The 23,092-nt window shown below is 40.8% G+C and overlaps 1 protein-coding gene across 2 annotated transcripts in view; it reads right to left on the bottom strand.

The window, feature by feature from the left end:
• LOC126163119 (NAD(P) transhydrogenase, mitochondrial-like) overlaps positions 1-23,092 on the bottom strand; it is a 280,298-nt gene that overhangs the window by 75,449 nt on the left and 181,757 nt on the right. For both annotated transcript variants that reach the window (XM_049920042.1, XM_049920043.1), the window contains exons 3-7: positions 22,245-22,399; positions 19,116-19,256; positions 11,109-11,231; positions 9,879-10,066; positions 9,554-9,709 (exon numbers count right to left, since the gene is read on the bottom strand). In XM_049920042.1, the coding sequence (XP_049775999.1) occupies positions 9,554-9,709; positions 9,879-10,066; positions 11,109-11,231; positions 19,116-19,256; positions 22,245-22,399 (763 nt within the window). The remainder of the gene's footprint in view (positions 1-9,553; positions 9,710-9,878; positions 10,067-11,108; positions 11,232-19,115; positions 19,257-22,244; positions 22,400-23,092) is intronic.

The following is a 23,092-nucleotide window of genomic DNA, read 5'->3' as shown; positions in this document are numbered from 1 at the left end:
TCCTAGTGGTTAACTGCCAAAGCATTTGCAACAAAGTGCCATTGTTCAAAGCACTCCCCTGAAAAGCAGTGAACCTCACATAATACTAGTTATAAAAAAAGCTGATTGAATACTGAAATTCATAGTAGTGAGATTTTAGGGGGAAATTTAAGTGTATATCGAAATGACAGGCTAATGGGAAATGGATAAGGTGTATTTTTCAAACCTGCCAAGATAGACATTGAAGCTGCATGTAAGATTTTTTGGGCAAAACTCAGAATCAGGGCTGGACATAACTGGCTCCTTCTCTCACCCACCAGACGCATTTCCTGATTTCACTTAAAACTTCAGAGAAAACCTCAGTTCGCTTGTGTGTAAGTTCCCGAATCATAATGTAATCATCGATGCAGACTTTAATCCTACAATTACAGTTTTGCTAGTGGTTGGTGTGATAAGACATCCTGTGGAACATTAATAAATGCCATCTCTGAAAACCTCCTAGAACAGATAGTTCGAAACCCCACCCATTACATAAATATATTGGATCTACTGTCAAGAAATAGACCTGACATCTTTGATGATGTCCACATTGTGATCATGATGCAGTTGTGGCAACAATGATTACCAAAGTGTCATATCTCAACAAGGAACTTGCAAATTTCAGCACAGGGCAGGAGCATGTAGAGGAACTATGGCTCGGGTTTAAAAACACAATTTACCACACACTGGATAGATACATACCCAATAGAACAGTTCGTAGTGTGAAGGACCCTCCTTGGTATACACTCACTATAAAGAAACTTCTGAAGAAAGAGAGACTATTGCATAATAAACCTAATACAAAGCATAGGACTATAGATAGAGAGATGCTGAGGAAACATGTTTAGCTGTCAAGAGAGCAATGCATGAAGACTTCAGTGACCTACCAATGCAGAATATTGTCAAATGATCTTTCACAAAATCCAAAGAAATTCTGGTTGTACAAAAAGGTTATTAGTAGCTCCGAAGTTAGTATCCATTCCCTAGCAATTAAGGCAGGAACTGAATGATTCTGGGCAGCTATTCAATTCTGTCTTCACCCATACCTCAGCAGGTGCCTCTGTGTTCAGAGTGTTAGATTGTGGAAAGTCTTATTTGCAAATTCCTATGTACAAGGACATACCCAAGACAGTGAATATCGTTCCATTTACACTTTATTAATTTCTTTAGATGCAGCAGAGACTTGGCAAATAGTCACAGACAAGATTCTTTTCAAGTTCACCTTCCACTACACACGTCACATACGTCAACAATATCTCAGTCTTTCCATTTCCCCACATGAACATGAAGAGCATCTCTCACTCATTTTCAAAACATTTCAACATTTTGGCACTGTACTCAGTGATAACAAATGTCAGCTGCAGAAACATGAAGTTACCTCTCTTGGTCATGCTGTTAGCAGTAACAGCATACAGCCTATTACACAAAGCACAGAACTCAGTTTGCAGGTGCCAAGGCCATGAACTACACCAAGATTCTCAGAATGGTAAACTTTTATCATAGGCTCTCACCTTACATAGCTGCCATTCAGACTCCAATGAATGTTCAGGCAGGCAAACACACTTCTGGCAAATTAGACCTTGTGTGGGCCCTGCAGATGCAATGAGCATTTGACCAGGCTATGACATTGCCACACCCACTACCTACTGCCTCTCTGTTGATCACTGTGATGTGAGCAATTCTGCTACTGATCTAGTGCTTCAGCAGACAACAGCAGGAGTACAGCAACAGCTACATTTTTTCTCCAAGAACCTGACTGATTCTCAGCATGAGTGGTCAGTATACAATAAGGAATTGTTCATGATGCATCAAGCAGTGCACCATTTTGAAGATGATATTGAAGGCAGACCATTTACCATCTACACCAATCACCAACCATTGATGGACTCCATCTGCTACACATCAAGAAAATTATACTATCCACGGTATTTCTTATCATGATTATATTGCACACTTAATGACTGATATCTGATATCTTCACTGTGCAGACAACATTGTCACAGGCTTCTCTCCTGGATCAGTTCACTCTCAGTAGATACTGATTAAGATGCACTGGGCATGGTACAACTACAAGACACATTTATTTGACCTCCTACTTGACACTACGGCTGACTTGCAGATCAACCATTGCACTGTTCCTGGTTCATCAGCATAAGTTTTAAATGACATGTCACAAAAACACCTTAGACCCCTCACCCCAGTCATTATGTGGCAGGCTACTTTTGACAGACTGCATGGACCATCACATCTGGGTGTCCATGCAGCAGCTAGATTAGCCACAAACTGTTTCGTGTGGCCCAACATCACACATGATTATAAATATTGGGCTCAAGCTTGTACAGCTTGCCAATGCTCTAAAATAGGTTGGTATCCACAGCCAAAACACAGTTACTATTTGATATCCAAGGTTAAGTCTAGCATGTTTACATGGATCTTAATGGACCCCTCCCAGAATCAGAATTTTTCCATTACATTCTCTCAGCCATCAGCAGCAAGACACACTCCTTCTCCTCCTCCTCCCCCCTTACCAACTCAACGACATCTCATGTCTCACTCAAGAACCATATTTGCACAAAAGAAGTGGCTTAAAAAACAGTTGTTTCATCAGCTCTCGAGTTCATCAGCCTTCGATCCTTACCAAGTTGGATTAATAGAAAAGAGAGGGAAAAGACAGAAAGACAGACAGAGAGAGAGAGAGAGAGAGAGAGAGAGAGAGAGAGAGAGAGAGAGAGAGGGGGGGGGGGGGGGGGGGGAAGCCAACAAAGAAGTTTTTAATCACTTGGCTGTTTTAGTCTCTGTGAGAGTGTTATGGACAGGCTCCACTGCCTCCAGTGACAGATGCTATAAGAGAGAAGCTGTGCCGCACAAAGAGATTTGCTGTTAAAATTCTATGAGTGAACTGTTGTGACTCGCCGATCATTCAAAGTGCTGCCGCGCAATTACGCGTGTCCTCTACGTGCGGCGCTGTCTGCCAGTCATGCAGCAGCTGCGGCACCTGAGCGGCCAGCCGAGCAGCGGCTGCTAGACTGGGACTCAGTGCTCATTCGAACGCTAACGTGTACACATGTCTTACTTGTCAACTTACTCTGTGACTTATATGTGTTGTTGTGTCGTTCCGAAATATATGTGTTAAACTTGAAGTTCTAACAATTGGCGACGAGGTAGTGGATTTTTCCTTTTCACCGTTGACTCACAGGGTTCCATGGCTACTGTCAAGCAACTATTGCAAAATCTCCTTGAACAGCAAACGCTTCTAACAGCGACGATTCGCGATTTCGTCGCGGCATCAAATGCGGGGCATTTCTCGTCTTTGGCTATACCTCCTTTTCCTCCTTATGATGAGACGGCAGGAGACTGGTCTCATTATGAAAAACGTCTTCGACAGCACTTCTTGGCATTTCATGTCACGGATGAACAACCATGTAAGTCTCTGTTCCTTTCCTGGATTTCACCTCAAATGTATCGGTTGTTGTCGCAATTGGCTCCTTTGAAGGATCCTGCGTCTTTGTCCTTTGCTGAAATGTGCTCACTTCTGTCTGTCTATTTTCAAAAGCAAACGCATGTGGTAGCCTCTCGTGTTGCCTTTTATCGTTGTCAAAAACAGCCACATCAATCCTATCGCGCTTGGGCTGCTCAACTTCACGGCCTCAGTCGAAAGTGTCAATTTGTTACTGACGTTCACAAAGAATTCTATGCCGATTCCATGGTACGGGATGCTATTATTCGGTCGGCGTCCGACAAAGAAGTTCGGCAACGTGCCCTTCAGTTGGCGAATCCGACTCTAGATTAAGTTCTCTCGATTGCGCAGTCTTTTGAAATTTCTCGCCCAACTGAGGCGCAAATAGAGGCGTGGGGTGACATCGGGGAAATACAACCTCTGTGCGCTGTTGACGACGCGTGCAGCGCATCCCCGCCGGCCGACGTGGCCGCAGTGCGCTCCCACGCACAGCCACGGCCTAGCCGTAAACAACCCGCTCAGAAACTGCAGCAAAACCCCCAGCAACTTCCTTCATGTCCGCGGTGTTTTACGAAAAATTCACGCGAGGATTGTCCCCAACGTTGGGCTGTGTGTCACAATTGGATAAAGAAAGGTGATGTGTCTTCCGTTTGCAAATCCGACCGCATACATGATGTTCATGAATATGACGCTGATTCTGATTCTGTGTTGTCTATCAATTGCACTTCTTCCCTTTCAGGGAAGTTATTCCTCACTGTCCAAATCCTTGGTCGAGATGTTCACATGCAAGTGGATACCGGTTCTGCTGCCACTATAATTAATTCTCAGACGTATCTTCAGTTGAGTTCTCCACTCCTGTCACCTGTCATTCGGCAATTACGGACGTACAATAAACAGAAGATTTCTCTCTTGGGACAGTTTAATGCTGAGGTATCTTACAAATCCGTCGTTCACACTGTTCCCCTATTTGTGGTTGACCAGAGCAACGCAGAAAATCATTTGGTTTCGATGCCTTTTGCGTTTTTGGGTTCTCCATAGATGACTCTGCCAATATTGTCTCTGATGCTATTCCTTATGCTCAACTGGATTCCTTGTCGATGACATTTTCGTTCCTTTTTTTCTCCTGGGTTAGGCCGTGCAAACAACTTGACGCTCATATCATGCTCAAACCCACTGCTCGGCCTAAGTTTTTTCGGGCTCGGCCCATTCCTGTGGCCCTTTGTGATCGGGTAAAACGGGAGTTGGATCGTCTCACTACTTCAGGGATCTTGCTTCCTGTCACTTCCAGTGAGTTGTCCTCTCTTGTCGTCGTCGTTGCTGAGCCAAATGGTGATATTCGTCTCTGTGGCGATTTCAAAGCCACTGTAAATGCTCAATGCCTCATCGACACTTACCCTATGCCCCGTCCTGAAGAACTGTTCACTAAACTTGCTGGAGGCCAGTATTTTTCTAAAATTGACCTGTCAGAAGCTTATAATCAATTTCCTCTCGACGCTGCTTCCCGGCAGTTTTTGGTCCTTAACACGCCTTTCGGCCTCTATCAATACCAACGCTTGCCATTCGGGGTTGCTAGTGCCCCTGCTCTCTTTCAGTGATTCTTGGAACAATTATTGCTCCCTGTCCCTGGGTGTATCAATTACATGGGTGACATTGTTGTCACTGGCTCCACCACTGAAGAACATCTTAAAATCTCTGCACACTTTTTCATGTCTTACAGACTGCCGGTCTTAAGTGTAATCTTCAGAAATCACAATTCTTTTCAGGCATCTATCACATACTTGGGGTTTCAACTCTCTCGGGATGGTATTCGTCCGATTCAACAAACTGTCGCTGCGATCAATGCCCTTCCTTGCCCTACATCTGTTAAGGAACTGCAGGCCTTCTTGGGGAAAATAGCATACTATCACAAGTTTTTACCGTCTGCGGCTTCGGTGGCTCAGCCATTGCATCGCCTGTTGCATAAAAACGTGCCTTTTCACTGGTCCACGTCATGTGAAGCGGCTTTCCAGAAGTTGAAGACTATGCTGAAACAGGCCCCGTGCCTGGCTACTTATCGACCTGGCCAACATCTTGTTCTTGCCACAGACGCCTCTCAATACGGGGTCGGTGCAGTCCTTATGCACCATTTTTCTGACGATTCAGAACAACCCATTGCTTATGCCTCCAAAACGCTCACGGACGCCCAACAAAAGTATTCTCAAATTGAGAAAGAAGCTTTGGCCATCATTTATGCTCTTCATAAGTTTGGTGTTTTTCTCTATGGCTCAAAATTTCATCTTGTTATGGATCACAAACCACTTGTTTCCTTGTTTCATCCACCAACGTCACTTCCCGACAAGGCTGCACACCGCCTCCAGCGTTGGGCTCTTTACTTGTCCCGTTTCAATTATGAGATTCATTTCCAGCCAATGGCTCAACATGCGAATGCTGATGCTCTGTCTCGCCTTCCCATGGGTCCTGATCAGGCATTTGATAGGGACGAACTTTTGTGTTTCCACCTGGATGTTGCCGAGCAGCGGGTTGTGGACGGGTTCCCCATCACTGGGGACAGGCTGGCGGCTGCTACGGGTTCTGCTCCTACCCTCTCCCGGGTTTTACGCTGTATTCAGAAGGGTTGGCCAGATCGCCCATCTGCTAAGACTTCTGATCTGTTGCGGAACTACTACATTTTGCGCTACCGCCTCATGGCTAGGGATGGTATAACCCTCCTCTCCACTGACAATGCTTTGCCGCGTGTTGTGGTACCTGCATCTTTGCATGCTTCGGTCTTGCGCCTCCTTCACCAAGGGCACTGGGGTATGTCTCACACAAAATCTCTGGCGCGGCGTCATGCGTACTGGCCTGGCATCGACTCTGAAATAGCACACATAGTCACTGCCTGCGGCCCTTGTGCGTCACAGGCCGCTGCCCCAAAGTCATCTTTGTCACCGTGGCCTTCGCCTGAAAAGCCCTGGGAGCACATTCATGCTGACTTTGCGGGACCCTTTTTAGGTACTTATTGGCTCTTCGTAATTGACGCCTACTCTAACTTTCCTTTCATTGTCCGTTGCACGTCACCTACCACCGCGGCAACCACCAGTGCTCTCACCCGCATTTTTTCTTTGGAAGGCCTCCCCTCTACTCATTACTGATAATTGTCTGCAATTTGCCTCTTCCGAATTTGCGGATTTTTGTGCTTGTCACGGCGTTACGCATGTCACGGCCCCGCCATTCCATCCACAATCCAACGGTGAGGCTGAACGATTGGTCCGCACATTTAAGGCTCAGATGCGGAAACTTCTGACTTCTTCTGCTGCTGATGATGCGCTTCTCCAGTTTCTGGCATCTTACCGTTTCACCCCCATGGGCGACCACAGCCCGGCTGAGCTCTTACATGGCGAACAGCCCCGCACGTTACTTCATCTTCTGTGGCCTCCCACCTCGTGGCTGCGGGTGCCTTCACTTGGCCGGTTCACCGCCGACGACCTCGTCTGGGTACGGGGATATGGCAGGTGGCCAAAATGGAGCCCGGGCCGCATCTTAAGACACCGTGGCAGATGCCTGTATGAAATCCAGACGGACACGGCTGTTGCAGTGCGTCATTCGGACCAGCTTCGGCCTCGGGTGCCAGCAACGCCTGTTCCAAATGCCGCCACACCACCTTTGGCTCTACCTGACACTCGGGATCTTGGCATCTCTCAATACACACAACGCAGCCCTCTCACCGTCATCGCAATGCCAGCACCAGAACGGACGCCACCAGGAGACGTGCCCATGCAGGAACCAGAGGACCATCCTCTGTCAGAGCAAATCTACTCGCCTCCTCCTCCAACGGATGCCGACACATCACCCATGTCTCCTGTCATATCAACTGGACTTGCCGCAACGGGCAGATTGGTGCATGGGGCCCCAGCAGATTCGACCCCTACATCTCCTGTCATCTCGACCCGTTATCATCGGGGACACTTCCGTCCGTACGGGAAGCCTCCTCCTCGAGACTTTACGGTGAGTCCAACAATGCCTATGGACATTAGCCATCTCCAGGACACCTCCATCAAGACCAGTGCAACAATTTCAAAGGGGGGGGAAAGTGTTGTGACTCGCCGATCATTCGAAGTGCTGCCGCGCAACTACGCGCGTCCTCTACGTGCGGCGCTGTCTGCCAGCCATGCAGCAGCTGCGCCACCTAAGTGGCCAGCTGAGCAGCGGCAGCTAGACTGAGACTCAGCGCTCATTCGAATGCTAATGTGTACACATGTCTTACTTGTCAACTTACTCTGTAACTTATATGTGTTGTTGTGTCGTTCCGAAATATACGTGTTAAACTTGAAGTTCTAACATGAACATTCCAGGAAGAGAGAGGCAAAATATTACCTCCTTCCACCTTATTTCTCAAATTACCACACTGATTTGGGGAGGGGCAGGATGGGGGAGGGGGTGAAGCTATTAGTACCAGAAGTACCCTCTCCCATCCACCATAAAGTTTCTTGGGAAGACAAATGTAGATGTAGAGGAATCCATTTGTTGTGAGGGCAAGTAAGGAAGGAAGATTGGGTTTAACTTCCCCTTGATGTAAAGGTCATTAGAGAAGGAGCAGCACAAGCTCATATTGTGTGAAGTATGGGGAAGGAAATTGGCCATGCCCCTCCAAAGGAACCATCCTGCCATTTGCTTGGAGGGATTTAGGGCAATTACGGAAAACCTAAATCTGGACAGCCAGATGCGAGTTCAGTGTGCTAACCACTGTGCTATTTCACTCAGTGTGAGGATGTGAAGAAAGGAATATGGAGAGGGAGGCATCAGAGAGTAGGAGGTCAAAGTTAGTACACTGATAAGTACAGTACCAGCTATAGAACACAGACGATGAGGACAGAGTGAAAAGCAGAGGTTGAAGAAGGGTTGGAGGGAAGGATCACTGGGAGGTAGAGGTAGCAAGTGCAAAAGTTAGGAACGTGGCATTGGCAAACTAGCTCTGGTGGAGAGAGTTGTGTTTAGTGGGCAACGACATGGTAGTGTGGATAGGGATTGGGAGACAGAAAAGCAGAAGAGGGAGACGGTAGAAAGGACTGTGATGGCAATGACTAACGAAGGTTTGTTAGTCATTGTCATCACCCATCAGCCCCTTCCCTGTTCCCATTCCAGCACTACACACAGCCCTCTATTCCACCCAAGCATTTTTTACTCCTCTCCTTTCCTGCTATCCCCCCCCCCCCCCTCTCCATCACTCACTGTCTCTCCACTATATGATGAGTAGCAACTATCCTTTTCATAATATTGTAGATGTTGGTCCAACTTCTGTGATTGCCATTTTAGCTATTCAACAGAACTGCTCATCATAATATTCATTAGCATAATAACTACAGGTTAACATAACTTCAGACACCCATCATCATTCCTCAAAGTTTTAATATCCCATTTCTTTACGTACTGATTCTTCCTGACCATTCCCTTAAACTTCAGCCTACACTTCGTCGTACCTCAATCATGATCTGAGTGTTCCTGGTATGCCTTACAGTCCATTATTTAATTTTGGAATCTCCGTTTTACCATGATGTAATCCATCTGATATCTTTCCATCTATAAGCCTTTTCCAAGTATTCCTCATCTTGTGACTCTCAAACTGTACATCTGATGTTACCAGCTGAAATATTTCAGAACTCAAGGTGATTTCTCCTTTCTCATTCTTATTAATGAGCTGATATTTTCCTTTATCTCTGTGTTCTATGTCGCTTTCTACCACAGCATTCCCCCCCCCCCCCCCCCCCCCCCCCAATGATTATTAGCTTCCCATCTCTCTTTATAAACTGAGTTGAGTTCAATACTCTCATATATTCTCTCTCTCTCTCTCTCTCTCTCTCTCTCTCTCTCTCTCTCTCTCTCTCTCTCTCTCACAGAGAGTGTGTGTGAGAGTGGGGGGGGGGGGGGGGGGGGGGGAGGGGTGCACCTGTCAATGACTAAACTCTGCCACTATTCGTTGTGTGGTATTCTTTACTCCTAAAATTATATACATTTTAACACAACTTTCCCACTATAAATAAACATTCAGATATTTTGTTCCAAAAAATTATCAGAGTACAATTTTACAAATTTTTTACTAACCTTAAGAATTAGCAAAGGTGCTTTCTTCCCTGGAATCAGTGCTGTGGTTATGATAACATCTACTTCTCGTGCCTGTCTGGCAAACAATGCATGTTCTGCCTCAATAAATTCTTTTGACATTTCCTTGCTGTAGCCACCAGCACCTTCGCCTTCTTCCTGCATGGAAAATGAGGAAAAAATACCAAATGAGATGTTGCATTAGTAAATGAAGTCCAGTTTTTTTAAAAACAGTCATAAAACTAAATGACTATTTTGTTCCATATCAAAATATATCAGTAACTGAATGGAAACTGAAGAGAGTTAGAATTTAAATGTATAACTCCACCTTAATGGAAATTTCCAGAAATTCAGCTCCCATAGACTCCACTTGTTCCTTAACAGCTGATCTTGTGTCAAAGGCACGAACTATTGCACCCATGTTCTTTGCCTGTCCAATGGCTGCCAAGCCTGCTACACCACCTCCTATAACGAGGATCTTGGCAGGTGGTACCTTACCTGCTGCTGTTATCTGACCTTAAATAATGAAAAGAAAATTCATGTGTTATTGAAACAATACAATCACAATAATTTAATTTCCTCAAATTAATAATAATAATAATAATAATAATTTAAAAACACATACTGTCACACTATAATCAAAATAAAGTCCATATTTGGAAGCAGGGTAGAACAACATTTAGCAATAAAATCATGTTTATTACAAACACGAATGTACAGCTAAAATAAAACCGAACTGAACACCTGGATGGAGGGGGCAGCTGTTTATACAAACACTGAATATTACAGAATATACAAACATAGGGAATTTTGAGAACCTTCCAGAACTGATACATATTAAATGACAATTTCTTCTTAAATTTCATTAACATGGCCAGTTAATTATTTCATTATCCAGTTGTATTCTGCTTTAATTTAAAAATATTCTAATTTTGCAACAAATGAATAGACCCATGTGTAAATTTATTTCAATATTTCCTTTTTTCTTTCTTTTACTTACTGCACCATCAACGTCTTTCAGTTTTTTGCTTGAAATTAATTCCCCTCAAGTCTGAATAAAATCATTACCTCATATGAGCTTATTTGCAATTCATCAATCATTAAGGGGAATGGTACACTATCATTTTATTAATTGTTTATAACTCCACAATACACATAAAAATGAGTTTTCCCATTTGTGTTTTCTAATATTTTTCCTTATTGTGTGTGCCACTTTCAGACCATGAGTTCTTAACTTTCAAAATAGTTGTTATGAATGGAGCCTTAGATACTACCCTGCAGTTTTAGTATGGTATCTAATATGCAAATGGCTCAATCAGTATACTGACAATGCCACATGAATTTTTCTTTCTCATGACTGCCCATACCTGTTCTTCACTTGTTTACTAGCCAAAGTTTTATTTTCAAATTTTGTGTTTTACTTCTGCTCTGACAGTATTTCCATAGTTGTAAATAGTAGTTGCACACAATAAAAGTTGTAAAGAAACAAAATTATAAAGAAACACAGGACACACAAGAAAATCCAAAACTTGAAAGTGTAATAATAACGCAAAAGTACCAGTGAAAAATCGTCCAAAATTATTTGCAGCTTCAATTACAGCTCTGTAACCTGCGACATTTGCCATAGAGCTAAGAGCATCAAACACTTGAGCTCTCGATATCCGAGGAACACAATCCATTCCTGAAACAGCAATAGGAAAACGTAAATAGTGTGTCATCAACGGTGTCACAACTGTTTCCATATATATAACAAAGGAACAAGAAATCACAGCTGGCTACATTAATAATGGAAACACATGAAATATATTCTAAATATAGATGGTATCAAATGAAAATTCAATTGAGGAAACTTATAAAAAATGAGATGTAATGGCTATCAATTACCCTCACTATATGAGATGTGTAGTACTGCCGATAAATACATACAAGAGTAAAAGTGCCACTCTTCTAGCTTTCAGAATCATTAGTTCATTCCTCAGCAAGGAGAGGGGGATAGGTTGTGAAACATTAAAAGTAAGAGCAGGTCATTCATACCTCAGGATGTGAGTGACTCACCTGTAGAGAAGATTTTTATGTTTGTCTGTTGGCGGTACTACAGATTTTGCCTCCTGAAGGTATATTCAGGCAGCAATTACGTCTCATGCAATATGTAGAGTTTATTAACATTTTTCACCCAAGAAGAAAAGTGAGGTAGCACAAATAAATGTGAAAGTGAGAAAGGTAAAAGCTGAGCATAAAAAAATGAATAGTCAATCAAGATACAAGCACAACGTACAAATAAAGAAAACAGTAAATGTGCAGCTTTTCAGAGATCCAGTTGATTGCTTAAAATGAAGCTACTACAAGTAAAATTGAATGATAAGGATTTGAAGAATTGATGAAGAAAAATGGGTGAATTAGAGAAGTCATTAATATTTTAATTTAAGGAAAACAGAGGTGAAAGTAGGAGGCAAGTCAGTGAACGAAAAATTGTGTAATTGTTTTCGAGCAGTGTGGCACATTTTGTGTACTAACTGATATTCATTTTTCAAACTAGTTCTATGTGCCATAGTTAGTTACTACTGAGGATAATTAATAACAATTTTATTACTAAACACTGAAACTGAAGAAAGTTAACCACTCACTACAGATGAATTATCTGACACACATACATGCATGTAACTGCATAAAGATTCATCATACATCAATTAACTGTAAGTAAGGGATCACCTCTCTTTCTCTCTCTCTCTTTTTTATTGTTTTCATCCTGGAATACCTGTCACTGCAAAACATTAGAGTATTAACAACTCAAGATTCAAAATATTCACCCAGTTTGCTGAAGAAACCATGTGAATTGCATTACAAAGAAAATAATTTTATAATAAACATGGGACACCACTCCAATTTACAAAGAAAAGCAAAAAATGAAAAAGCTTGTGTCCACAAATCAGCATGGATTCATAAAGCATGACTCACATGCAACTCACATGATATCCTGCCAACCATGGGTGAAAGGCAACAGGCAAATTGCGTATTTCTGGAAAGCACTTGACAGTGCTCCACTGCAGACTGTTAATGAAGGTAAAAGCATATGTAATAGGTTCCCAGATATGACAGTGGTCTGGAGACTTCTTAAGTGATAGACTCCAGTACGTTGTCCTCAATTGTGAGTGTTCATCAGAGACAAGGGTATCATCTGAAGGCTGTATATAGAACACTAGGGTGACCCATTCTTGAGCATTGCTTGAGTGTTTGTAATCTCCAGCAGGTCAGACTAAAGAAAGACACTGAAGCAATTCTGAGGCAGGCTGCTAGATTTCGTATTGGTGTATTTGGACAGCATGTAGGTGTTACAGAGACATTTTGTAAACTCAAATTGGAATGCCTGGAGGGATGACAATGTTCTTTTCATGGAATACTGTTGAGAATATTTAGAGGACCAGCATCTGAAGCTGACTGTAGCACTATTCTACTGCCACCAACATACATCTTGCATAAGGGACAGGAACATAAGAGAACTTATGGCATTTACAGAGGCATATAGATAGTCACTTTTCCTTCACTTTGTTTGCGAGTGGAACATGAAAGGAAGTGACTAGCAGTGGGACAAGGTACCCTCCACCGTGCAATACACAGTGCCTTGTGGAGTACATATATACCAGGTGTAGAAGTATGAAACCGGAATTTCCCTATATATGGTGCTAGCTGTCAGTGTAGGACCCATGAGACCACATCTGCAGTGCCATCTACTTCCTGTAATGGCTGACATCGAATGTCAACACACAGTAACCCACATTCCATACATCAATGCCTGTGTCAAACCCATTAACATATCGAGTTTTGGGCCTATGAACTATGATTTGCAGACAGCATTGGTTTTCTGATATCATTTGAAGAAAACTGCTGCAGAGTTGCATCAAATGCCTGTTGAAGCTTTCATCAAACATACTCTCAGGAAACCACAGTGTTTTGAGTGGGTCAAGAAATTCAAAAGTCGTAATTTTGATGTGAGGAACAATGAGCACAGGAAAGCACTGAAAAAGTTCGAAGACAATGAATTGCAAGCCTTATTGGATGAAGATGATACTCAAATTCAGCAGGAACTCACACTACTATTGAATGTAATGCAGAAAGCTGTTTCTCTTTGGTTGAAAGCTATGGGAAAGGTGCAGAAAGTGGGAAAATGGTTTCTGCACGAACTGAATGAAGGACAGCAAGCAAATCTAAAGACCACTTGTGAAATGCTGCTCGCCAGGTACAAAAGAAAGTCGTTTCTCCATTGAATAGTGATAGGTGATCAAAGATTGACATATTTTGAGAATCCTAAGTGTCATAAATCATGGTTGAATCCAGGAAAATCATCAACATCCACTGCATGACCAAATCACTTTCAAAAGAAGACAATGCTCTGTGTTTAGTGGGATCGGAAGGGTGTCATCTATTATGAGTTGCGAAAACCTGGTAAAACCATTAACACTGATCATTAGCATCAGCAAATGATCAATTTAAATTGATCATTATGTGAAAAATGACCGGAATATAGAAAAGGCAACACAAAGTCATATTTCTCCATGATAACGCCCCATCACACATAGCAAAACATGTCAGGGACACAATCAAGGCAATCAGCTGGGAAATACTAGGGGTGCAGCCTATTCTCCAGACTTGGCTCCATCCGATTGTCATCTGACACACACTCACTGAACAATGCTTCAAGCTTATGAAAATATATGAAAATGGCTCGCCGACTGGTTCGCTTCAAAAGAAGAACTGTGTTTTGGCATGGTGTTCATAGCCTGTCGGAGAGGTAGGAGAAATGTATAAATAACAATGGAGGTTATACTGAACAATCAATCTACGGACCTGTAATTATTGCAACCAAATTCCAGTTTCACACTTCTAAGACAGGTATATGTATATGTAGAACATACATAAACAATAAACTCATTATAATTTTGACAGGAAATGAATTCTACAGTTTTATAATCACTGGTGGCTTGGAAATATATTAATAACACAGTCTCAGTGTGGTTCCATGGTGAGGAAAGAATGATGAAATTCTTTGTGAATCTGATGCCTATCCATGTTGTTGTTGTTTCTATGGTCTTCAGTCCTGAGACTTGTCTGTTGCAACTCTCCATACTAATCCGTCCTATGCAAGCCGCCTCATCTCCGAATAACTACTGCAACCTACATCCTTCTGAATCTGCTTAGTGTATTCATCTCTTGGTCTCCCTCTACGATTTTTACCCTCCACACCTCAATCCAGTACTAAGTTGGTGACCCTTGATGCCTCGCAACATGTCCTACCAACAGATCCCTTCTTCTAGTCAATTTGTACCACGAATCCTCTTCTCCCCAGTTCTCTTCAGTATCCCCTCATTACTTACATGATCTACCCAACTAATCTTCATCATTCTTCTGTAGCACCACACTTTGAAAGCTTCTGTTGTCTTCTTCTCTAAACTAGTTATCGTCCACGTTTTACTTCCACACATGGCTTCACTCAATACAAATACTTTCAGGAAAGACTTCCTGACACTTAAATCTATACTCAATTATAGCAAATTTCTTTTCTTCAGAAACGTTTTCCTTGGCATAGCCAGTCTACATTTTATACCCTCCCTACTTTGAGAGTCATCAATTACTTAGCTTCCCAAAAAGCAAAACTCATCTACTACTTTAAGTGTCTCATTTCCTAATCTGATCACTTCACCATCACCTGATTTAATTCCACTACATTCCATTACCCTCTTTTTGCTTTTGTTGATGTTCATCTTACATCCTCTTTTCAAGACAATGTCCATTCTGTTCAGCTGCTCTTCCAGGTCCTTTGCTGTCTCTGACAGAATTACAAGGTCGTTGGCAAACCTCAAAGTTTTTATTTCTTCTCCATGGATTTTAATTTCTACTCCAAATTTTTCTTTTGTTTCCTTTACTGCTTGCTCAATATACAGATTGAATAACATCAGGGATAGGCTACAACCCTGTCTCACTCCCTTCTCAACCACTGCTTCCTGCTTCCCTTTCGTGCCCCTCAACTCTTATAACTGTCATCTGGTTTCTGTACAAACTGTAAATAGCCTTTTGCTCCCTGTATTTTACCCCTGACACCTTCAGAATTTGAAAGACAGTATTGCAGCCAACATTGTCAAAAGCTTTCTCTAAGTCTACAAACACTAGAAATATAGGTTTGTCTTTTCTTAACCTATCTTCTAAGATAAGTCATAGGGTCAGTTTTGCCTCGCGAGTTCCAACATTTTTACGTAATCCAAACAGATCTTCCCCGAGGTCAGCTTCTACCATTTTTTCCATTCATCTGTAAAGAATTCATTTTAGTACTTTGCAACATCAACTTATTAAATTGATAGTTTGGTGATTTTCACACCTGTCAGCTCCTGCTTTCTTTGGGATTGGAATTATTATATTATTCTTGAAGTCTGTGGGTATTTCACCTGTCTCATACATCTTGCTCACCAGATGGTAGAGTTTTGTCATGGCTGGCTCTCCCAAGGCTATCAGTATTTCTAATGGAATGTTGTCTACTCCCAGGGCCTTGTTTTGAATTAAGTCTTTCAGTGCTCTGTCAAGTCCTTCAGCTGCATCACATCTCCCATTTCATTTTCAACTATGACCTCTTCCATTTCTATAATAATGCCCTCAAGTATATCTCCCTTGTATAGAAGCTCTATATACACTTCCACTTTTTTGCTTTCCCTTCTTTACTTAGGACTGGTTTTTAATCTAAGCTCTTGATATTCATACAGGTGGTTCTCTTTTCTCCGAAGGTCCCTTTAATTTTCCTGAAGGCAGTCTGTCCATAAGAATATTAAATTTACCATGTAACGTGAGAAAACTGGAAGTCTGCTGCTTTTGTGTGTGGTTCAGGAGGAGCACATTGGTCTTTAGGACATTATTTTTACTGTAAACTTTCCCATAGCAGTATGGATTTACAAGTGAAGGCACCCAGTTGCCAAGGTCATTTACAACGATATTCTTTGAACATTGATTCACAAGTCCCATCTTGTGCCCAACAATGACAATCTCCAGAACAAGCTAGTACAAAACTTCTGGATGAACTGACACACTTACAATCGACATTAATTCAAGCAAGTTCTCTATGACAGAATGCAAGATTAGCTACAGCAATACAAAGAGTACAAAAAATTCTTTCTTCCTTATTTGGGGTACTTTACTTAAATAACAGAACTATAAAGAAATATCAAATCTATTTGAATTGATCTTCCATCCGCCACCAAAGACAGTAGTCTTTCAGTGTATTGAGGAATGACCTTACTAACATGTGCATGAATCTTAAAAAATTAGTTTGAAGTGATCAATGTTACATAAAACAAATCCCACACATTAAACGACAACAAGGCATCAGATATTGGTGGCATACCTGCCCTCTTCAGCCAAATAAATATATGCTGTCAGAGCACTGTATTTATATTCTCCAATCCAATGAATTAGGACAATATTCATATCCTGACTAAGACCTTATCTTTTTACTGGGATCCTTATGCATCCCATTTTAAGCTACATACTGCATGTGTCATATTTCCTAAATTGCTAAGAATAATCATTATACAGTCAAAGATCCATATCTTCTAAACAAGGAAATTATTTTGGGACTATGTGAGAGAAGTGACTATCAGATTTGAATTTGCATTTTTTTGTTTACAAATTAGGTGCTACCTGCATACCTGATTTACATGGTGTATTTCATAACAGATCCGACTTTGCTGCTCATAATTTCTGCAAATTTTCAAGATTTTTATGAGGACTGGGTCCATGGCCTTAATGTAATTATTGGACAAGTCATTTCACTCACAGCTGGTTAGAATATTTCTTGTGACTAAAATTTTGACATTTTGTCACTTTCAAGCATAGTGGGATGTAAAGCTCCACACTAGAATGTTAAGGTATGACATGCTGGAATATAGTTGGATGATGGTATAAGTATACTGGCTCTTCCACATACCATGTAAGCAAGAGCCATTTGGCAACCACAGTAACAGAAATCAGCTAAAAATATAAATGTAAATTTCATGTGACTAGGGCATCCTGTCAGGTAGACCGTTCACAGGGTGCAAGTCTTTCGATCTGATGCCCATTCGGCAACTTGTGCATCAATGGGGATGAAATGATGATTATTAGGACAACACAACACTCAGTCCCTTGGTGGAGAAAATCTCCGACCCAGCCGGGAATCGAACCCGGGCCCTTAGGATTGACATTCTGTCACACTGACCACTCAGCTACAGCTTGTATGCTGTATGCTGTATACTGTATATTGTGGCTATAGTTTTTATTTTTACAGAAGCTTATAGCTTTTACTGTGCTAGCCACATGGCTCATGCTAACATGGTGTGAGGAAGAGTGGATATACTTATTCCACCGTACACATTTGAATTCTTACTACTGGTTACTATGTTCTCATGTGCCACTATGCTTGAAAATTACAATCCTTCAAAACTGCAATCACAATACGTACTTTTAACATCCATATGTGCAACAACTATGTAGTTATCTGGGTAGGGAGGTTAACAGAGATACGCAAAAGATGGTTGACAAAAGCCACTTCATTGCAAATAACACTGCACAAGCTAAAACACATGTTTACAATACAATAATCAGACTCAGACTGCTGGAAGCAAAGAATGTCTGTATTTATCTGCTTCAGGTAGACATCAGAGGCTGTATATTTGAAATGTTTTCTGACTGCTTCACAGTCCTCACAGATCCTTTATTGTATGATTATATGTTAGCAGAACAAACACTGGTAGCAGTTACTTCTGTAAAATATCTGGGAGTATGTGTACGGAATGATTTGAAGTGGAATGATCGTATAAAATTAATTGTTGGTAAGGCAGGTGCCAAGTTGAGATTAATTGGGAGAGTCCTTAGAAAATGTAGTCCATCAACAAAGGAGGTGGCTTACAAAACACTCGTTCGACCTATACTTGAGTATCACTCATCAGCGTGGGATCCGTACCAGGTCGGGTTGACAGAGGAGATAGAGAGGATTCAAAGAAGAGCGGCGCGTTTTGTCACAGGGTTATTTGGTAAGCGTGATAGCATTATGGAGACGTTTAGCAAACTCAAGTGGCAGACTCTGCAAGAGAGGCGCTCTGCATCGCGGTGAAGCTTGCTGTCCAGGTTTTGAGAGGGTGCGTTTCTGGATGAGGTATCTAATATATTGCTCCCCCCTACTTATACCTCCCGAGGAGATCACGAATGTAAAATTAGAGAGATTTGAGCGCGCACGGAGGGTTTCCGGCAGTCGTTCTTCCCGCGAACCATACGCGACTGGAACAGGAAAGGGAGGTAATGACAGTGGCACGTAAAGTGCCCTCCACCACACACCGTTGGGTGGCTTGCGGAGTATAAATGTAGATGTAGATGTATGCAGTCCCCACAACTACATTCTGCATATTTTGTTGTATGAAACAATTGTCTAAACATAAAATGCTGTGATACTGAAATTACATTAAAGTTAGTCATATTGCATGGGATCCTATGGAGAGGGTCTTGAGATGTGGAAGTATCTATGGCAAACTGAAATAACTTATGAAGTACACACCAAAAACATTCATCTTCTTGGCAGCCAATGCATCCACAAGTTCTTTATTTTGTCCAGGATAGATAAATGATATAAGAGTTGTTCCATTCCTGAAGTTTGGAACTTCCGTGAGAGTGGGTTGGCGCACTTTCAATACTAAATCTGAAAATTAAACACACACAAGCTTCTGAGTTTCGAGTTGTAATAATCTATTTAATCTGTAATAATAATAATAATAATAATAATAATAACAATGACAATAATAATGATAATTAGAAAATTTGAAAGTAATTAAATCAAACTTGATAATTTCTTCATTAAATAAAATGTACTCAAACCTTAATGAAAAATTTACATTGATGACAATTGACAGCCATTTGAAATTAGATCAAAATAAATTTGCTGCATTCATCAGTTGTATTAGTTGCAGGTGTTCTACCTACTGGTGACATATGAACATCTGTGGCAGACCAAGACTTGAACCTGGATTTCCTGCTTATCACAAGCATTTGCCTTACTATTAGGCTATCCATGCACATCCTCCATACTGACTCAAACTTCCATATCTCACACTTTTGACATCCCTATACCTTAGTCTCCTCCACTGAATGCTTGGTGCTTAATTACGTATTCTGGCATTAGTGAGAATAAGACCTAGACCTATAATTGACCAGTGCCTACCTCAGCAAGTAACATTTACAATAAAGATTATTGACAGCCATTTGAAATTAAACTGAAATAAATTTGTTGAATGCAAGTAACTTGGTGTCAGGTGTATCAGTTGCAGATCTTCTGCCTGTTGGTGACATATGAAAATCTGTGCCTGGTCAGATTTCATCGTGAGCAGTCACCTTACCATTAAGCTATCCGTGCATGCCTCCCAGACTAACATGTAGAACACCTGCACCTAATACAGCTACCACAAAGTTATTTACCTTCAGAAAAGTTATTTCTATCTTATTTCAAATAGCTGGTAATCACCATCAATGTAAATATTACATACCGGCACAAACTACATGATAGTTCATAGATCTTGTTTCCCCATAGTCTTATTTTCACTAATGCTGGAATACAGAATTAAGCCGTGAGCATTCAGTGATGAATGTAGGTGAATATGGTATCAGGATGTAGACAGAGTGACATATAAAAGTTTGGGTCAGTCCAGGAGGTGTACATGGATAGCCTAATGGTAAGACCACCACTCGCAATAAGCAAAAAATCCAAGCCACATTCCAGTCTGGCACAGATTTTCATATTTCACCAACAGGTAGAATATCTGCACCTAATACAGCTGACACAAGAGTTAATCACAGCCAGCAAATTTATTTCAACTTAACAAAAAATTTCAATGGTCTTGTCTTTCACAGTTTTGTGCTAAATTATACATGTGGTTTCAATCAGCTTAATTTTTTACTTTATCTTAAAGAGGTTTTACTTTAAGTGAGCTATGCCACATGATATAAGTCCTCCATTCAGTCTTCCCACCTTCATAAACTACATCATTTCTAGGACATCAAGTAACCAAGAAAATAATGTTCATTTTATCTGTTACATTATACACATGGTAAACCAGAAATTGTGCAGTCTAACATCACAGCACAATTACTTGTATTCAAGCAACATAAACAAGTCACTACAAAATCTCTTAGCACACATATTTTGTTAGAAAATTGTCGTCAAAGATCGGCAATACAAAATATCATAATCAAATGGTTCAAATGGCTCTGAGCACTATGGGACTTAACATCTGAGGTCATCAGTCCCCCTTCATAATCACATGCATGACAAGTGTCTCAATTCAATATTCTGTAGCTGTGCTGTCCAGTTAGTGCAATGGGTGGAGTTTTGCATTACACACACACACACACACACAAGGGAGGATTCGAACCTCTGACGGGGAGCTGCGCAAACCATGGCAAGGCGCCTTCGACTGTGCGGCTACCCTGTATGTCCCAAGTTCAAGTGTTTGATTCTTAATCATTCTACTACAATTACAGCAGGTCTTACACAAAATATGTGCAACTATTTAATACCAACACAGAAATTAGAGTTCTTTTTTTATACTTTTCATGATGTATTTTGCCTTTAAATGTTTACTCTGTTGTCTTCCACACACTCCAGGGGACTGATGACCTCAGATGTTATAGTGCTCAGAGCCATCTGAACCATCCACACACTCCACCTCTCCATCTTTGCCCTTCTATTGTCAGTATAGCTTTTCCTTTTCTTCACTTACACCCCTTCCCCCGATGTAAAATAAAATACTGACACCAACCCTCTTCTCCTGGCTCTATCCCTACTTCTTTTATGTCGGGTAGTTACCCTGCAACCATACAAATAATGTTTTCTAAGTATATTGTTTCACAGTACTTCATCAATTACTTCTGGATCCAGTTTCCGTTATGAATTCCTGACATTAGTTTGAATGGTTAGTACCAAGTATCTTGCCCATTAGATTTCTTTAGTGAATTCATCACCCATAGGGATAGCAACCTGCATCACTTGTAGTTACCAAACTCTGTTGTTATTTTTATCATCATCATCATCATCATCATCATCATGAAATGTTTGTGTCTTTCAGCTTTCACTCAATTGGCTGCTTCTTTTTAAATGGGGTGTGTATGTCTAACATCACCACAATGATAAGTTTTGTAGTTATTCACTCCCTATGACAGGTAATTAACTGTAACTGACTATTGCTCTTGATGAGTATTTATGGTATGTCAGACCAAAAATTCCTATTTTCAATGTTAAAAAATTGTAGTTGTAGGATATGTATTATTTACGAAACAGTGTATTCTACAACTTTATTGGGCAGATCAAAATTAGATAAAAATAAAATAAAAAACTAAACTTAGAGCCAGAATCAAATTCTTGAACTTGAGTATTCTAACAAAAATTACCCATTTCATCAACTGTGCAGCAGAGTAAAATAGCATTAAACTGCTGTACATATGACTATACACTGTTGCCCAACTGCCTTTCTTTGATGTCAATTTTCTACCAAAAGTAAGATGAGATTTTGTTAGACACATTTTGTACATGTAAAGAATATAACTTGCTATTATCTACAGCATCTTAATAAATATATTGTATCTAGTAACCATTAACAAACAACACAAAAAAGTAGATTTGTAACTACTTCTATACCTGAGTGAAATGCAGTTGTTTTATCCACTATTTTGGCTCCTGCTTGTGTATAATCATCATTACGAAACTTTGCTTCTGAACCCGCTCCTTCTTCTACTTGAACAGTGAAGCCCTTCTTGACAAGAGTAGCAGCCACGGCTGGAGTTAAGGCCACTCTACATAAATAAACCGATATTCAATAAAATATAATGATAAAGTTTTAAATACTCATATGCTAACATCATTCATAATTTCTAAACTTGGTGTCAGTCAAATGAGATAACAGAGTGCTCCAACAAATTAATTCAGACTTGTGTCTCATCTGTACAGCATACAACAATATTCACCTATTCCCGAGGCAGGAAGAACTGCAGCAACACTCAAGCTTCTAGAGATTTTGTAAAATGTCATCACAAAATCACTAAAGTTGCTCTATGTATAATACTTTTCATTGACTAGTGGTGATGAAGTGATCATCTTGTGGTTCACAAAAATCAACACAACAATCACATTTGTGCGAAGTTCCTTGATATGAAATACAAATGCAAGAGATAGCTATATATGAGAAAGACACCTATTCTACATGTTTCTACATTATGCCAAAAACCTTCATTTGTAAATAATTGCTTTATTGATGATTTATATTGCCCAGAAGATGTTCACCCAACTAAAACAAATTGCCAATTCAAAACATTTCCTGTAGAGCAGTTTTGGGAGGAAGGGGGGGCTTAATGGAATTAACTGTCCAATTTTTTAAAGCTGTAAACCAATATTTGAACAGCATATTAAAAAACTCTCTTCATCCAGAGGAACAGGCTCAAATGGAACAAGAAAAGGAAAAAAGTGTAAACTGTTGATTGAGTGATTAT

Source organism: Schistocerca cancellata, chromosome 2 (genome assembly GCF_023864275.1).
Source record: "Schistocerca cancellata isolate TAMUIC-IGC-003103 chromosome 2, iqSchCanc2.1, whole genome shotgun sequence".
Taxonomy (NCBI): domain Eukaryota; kingdom Metazoa; phylum Arthropoda; class Insecta; order Orthoptera; family Acrididae; genus Schistocerca; species Schistocerca cancellata.
Note: the sequence above shows the minus strand (reverse complement) of the source record. Positions and strands in the feature narration are given on the sequence as shown.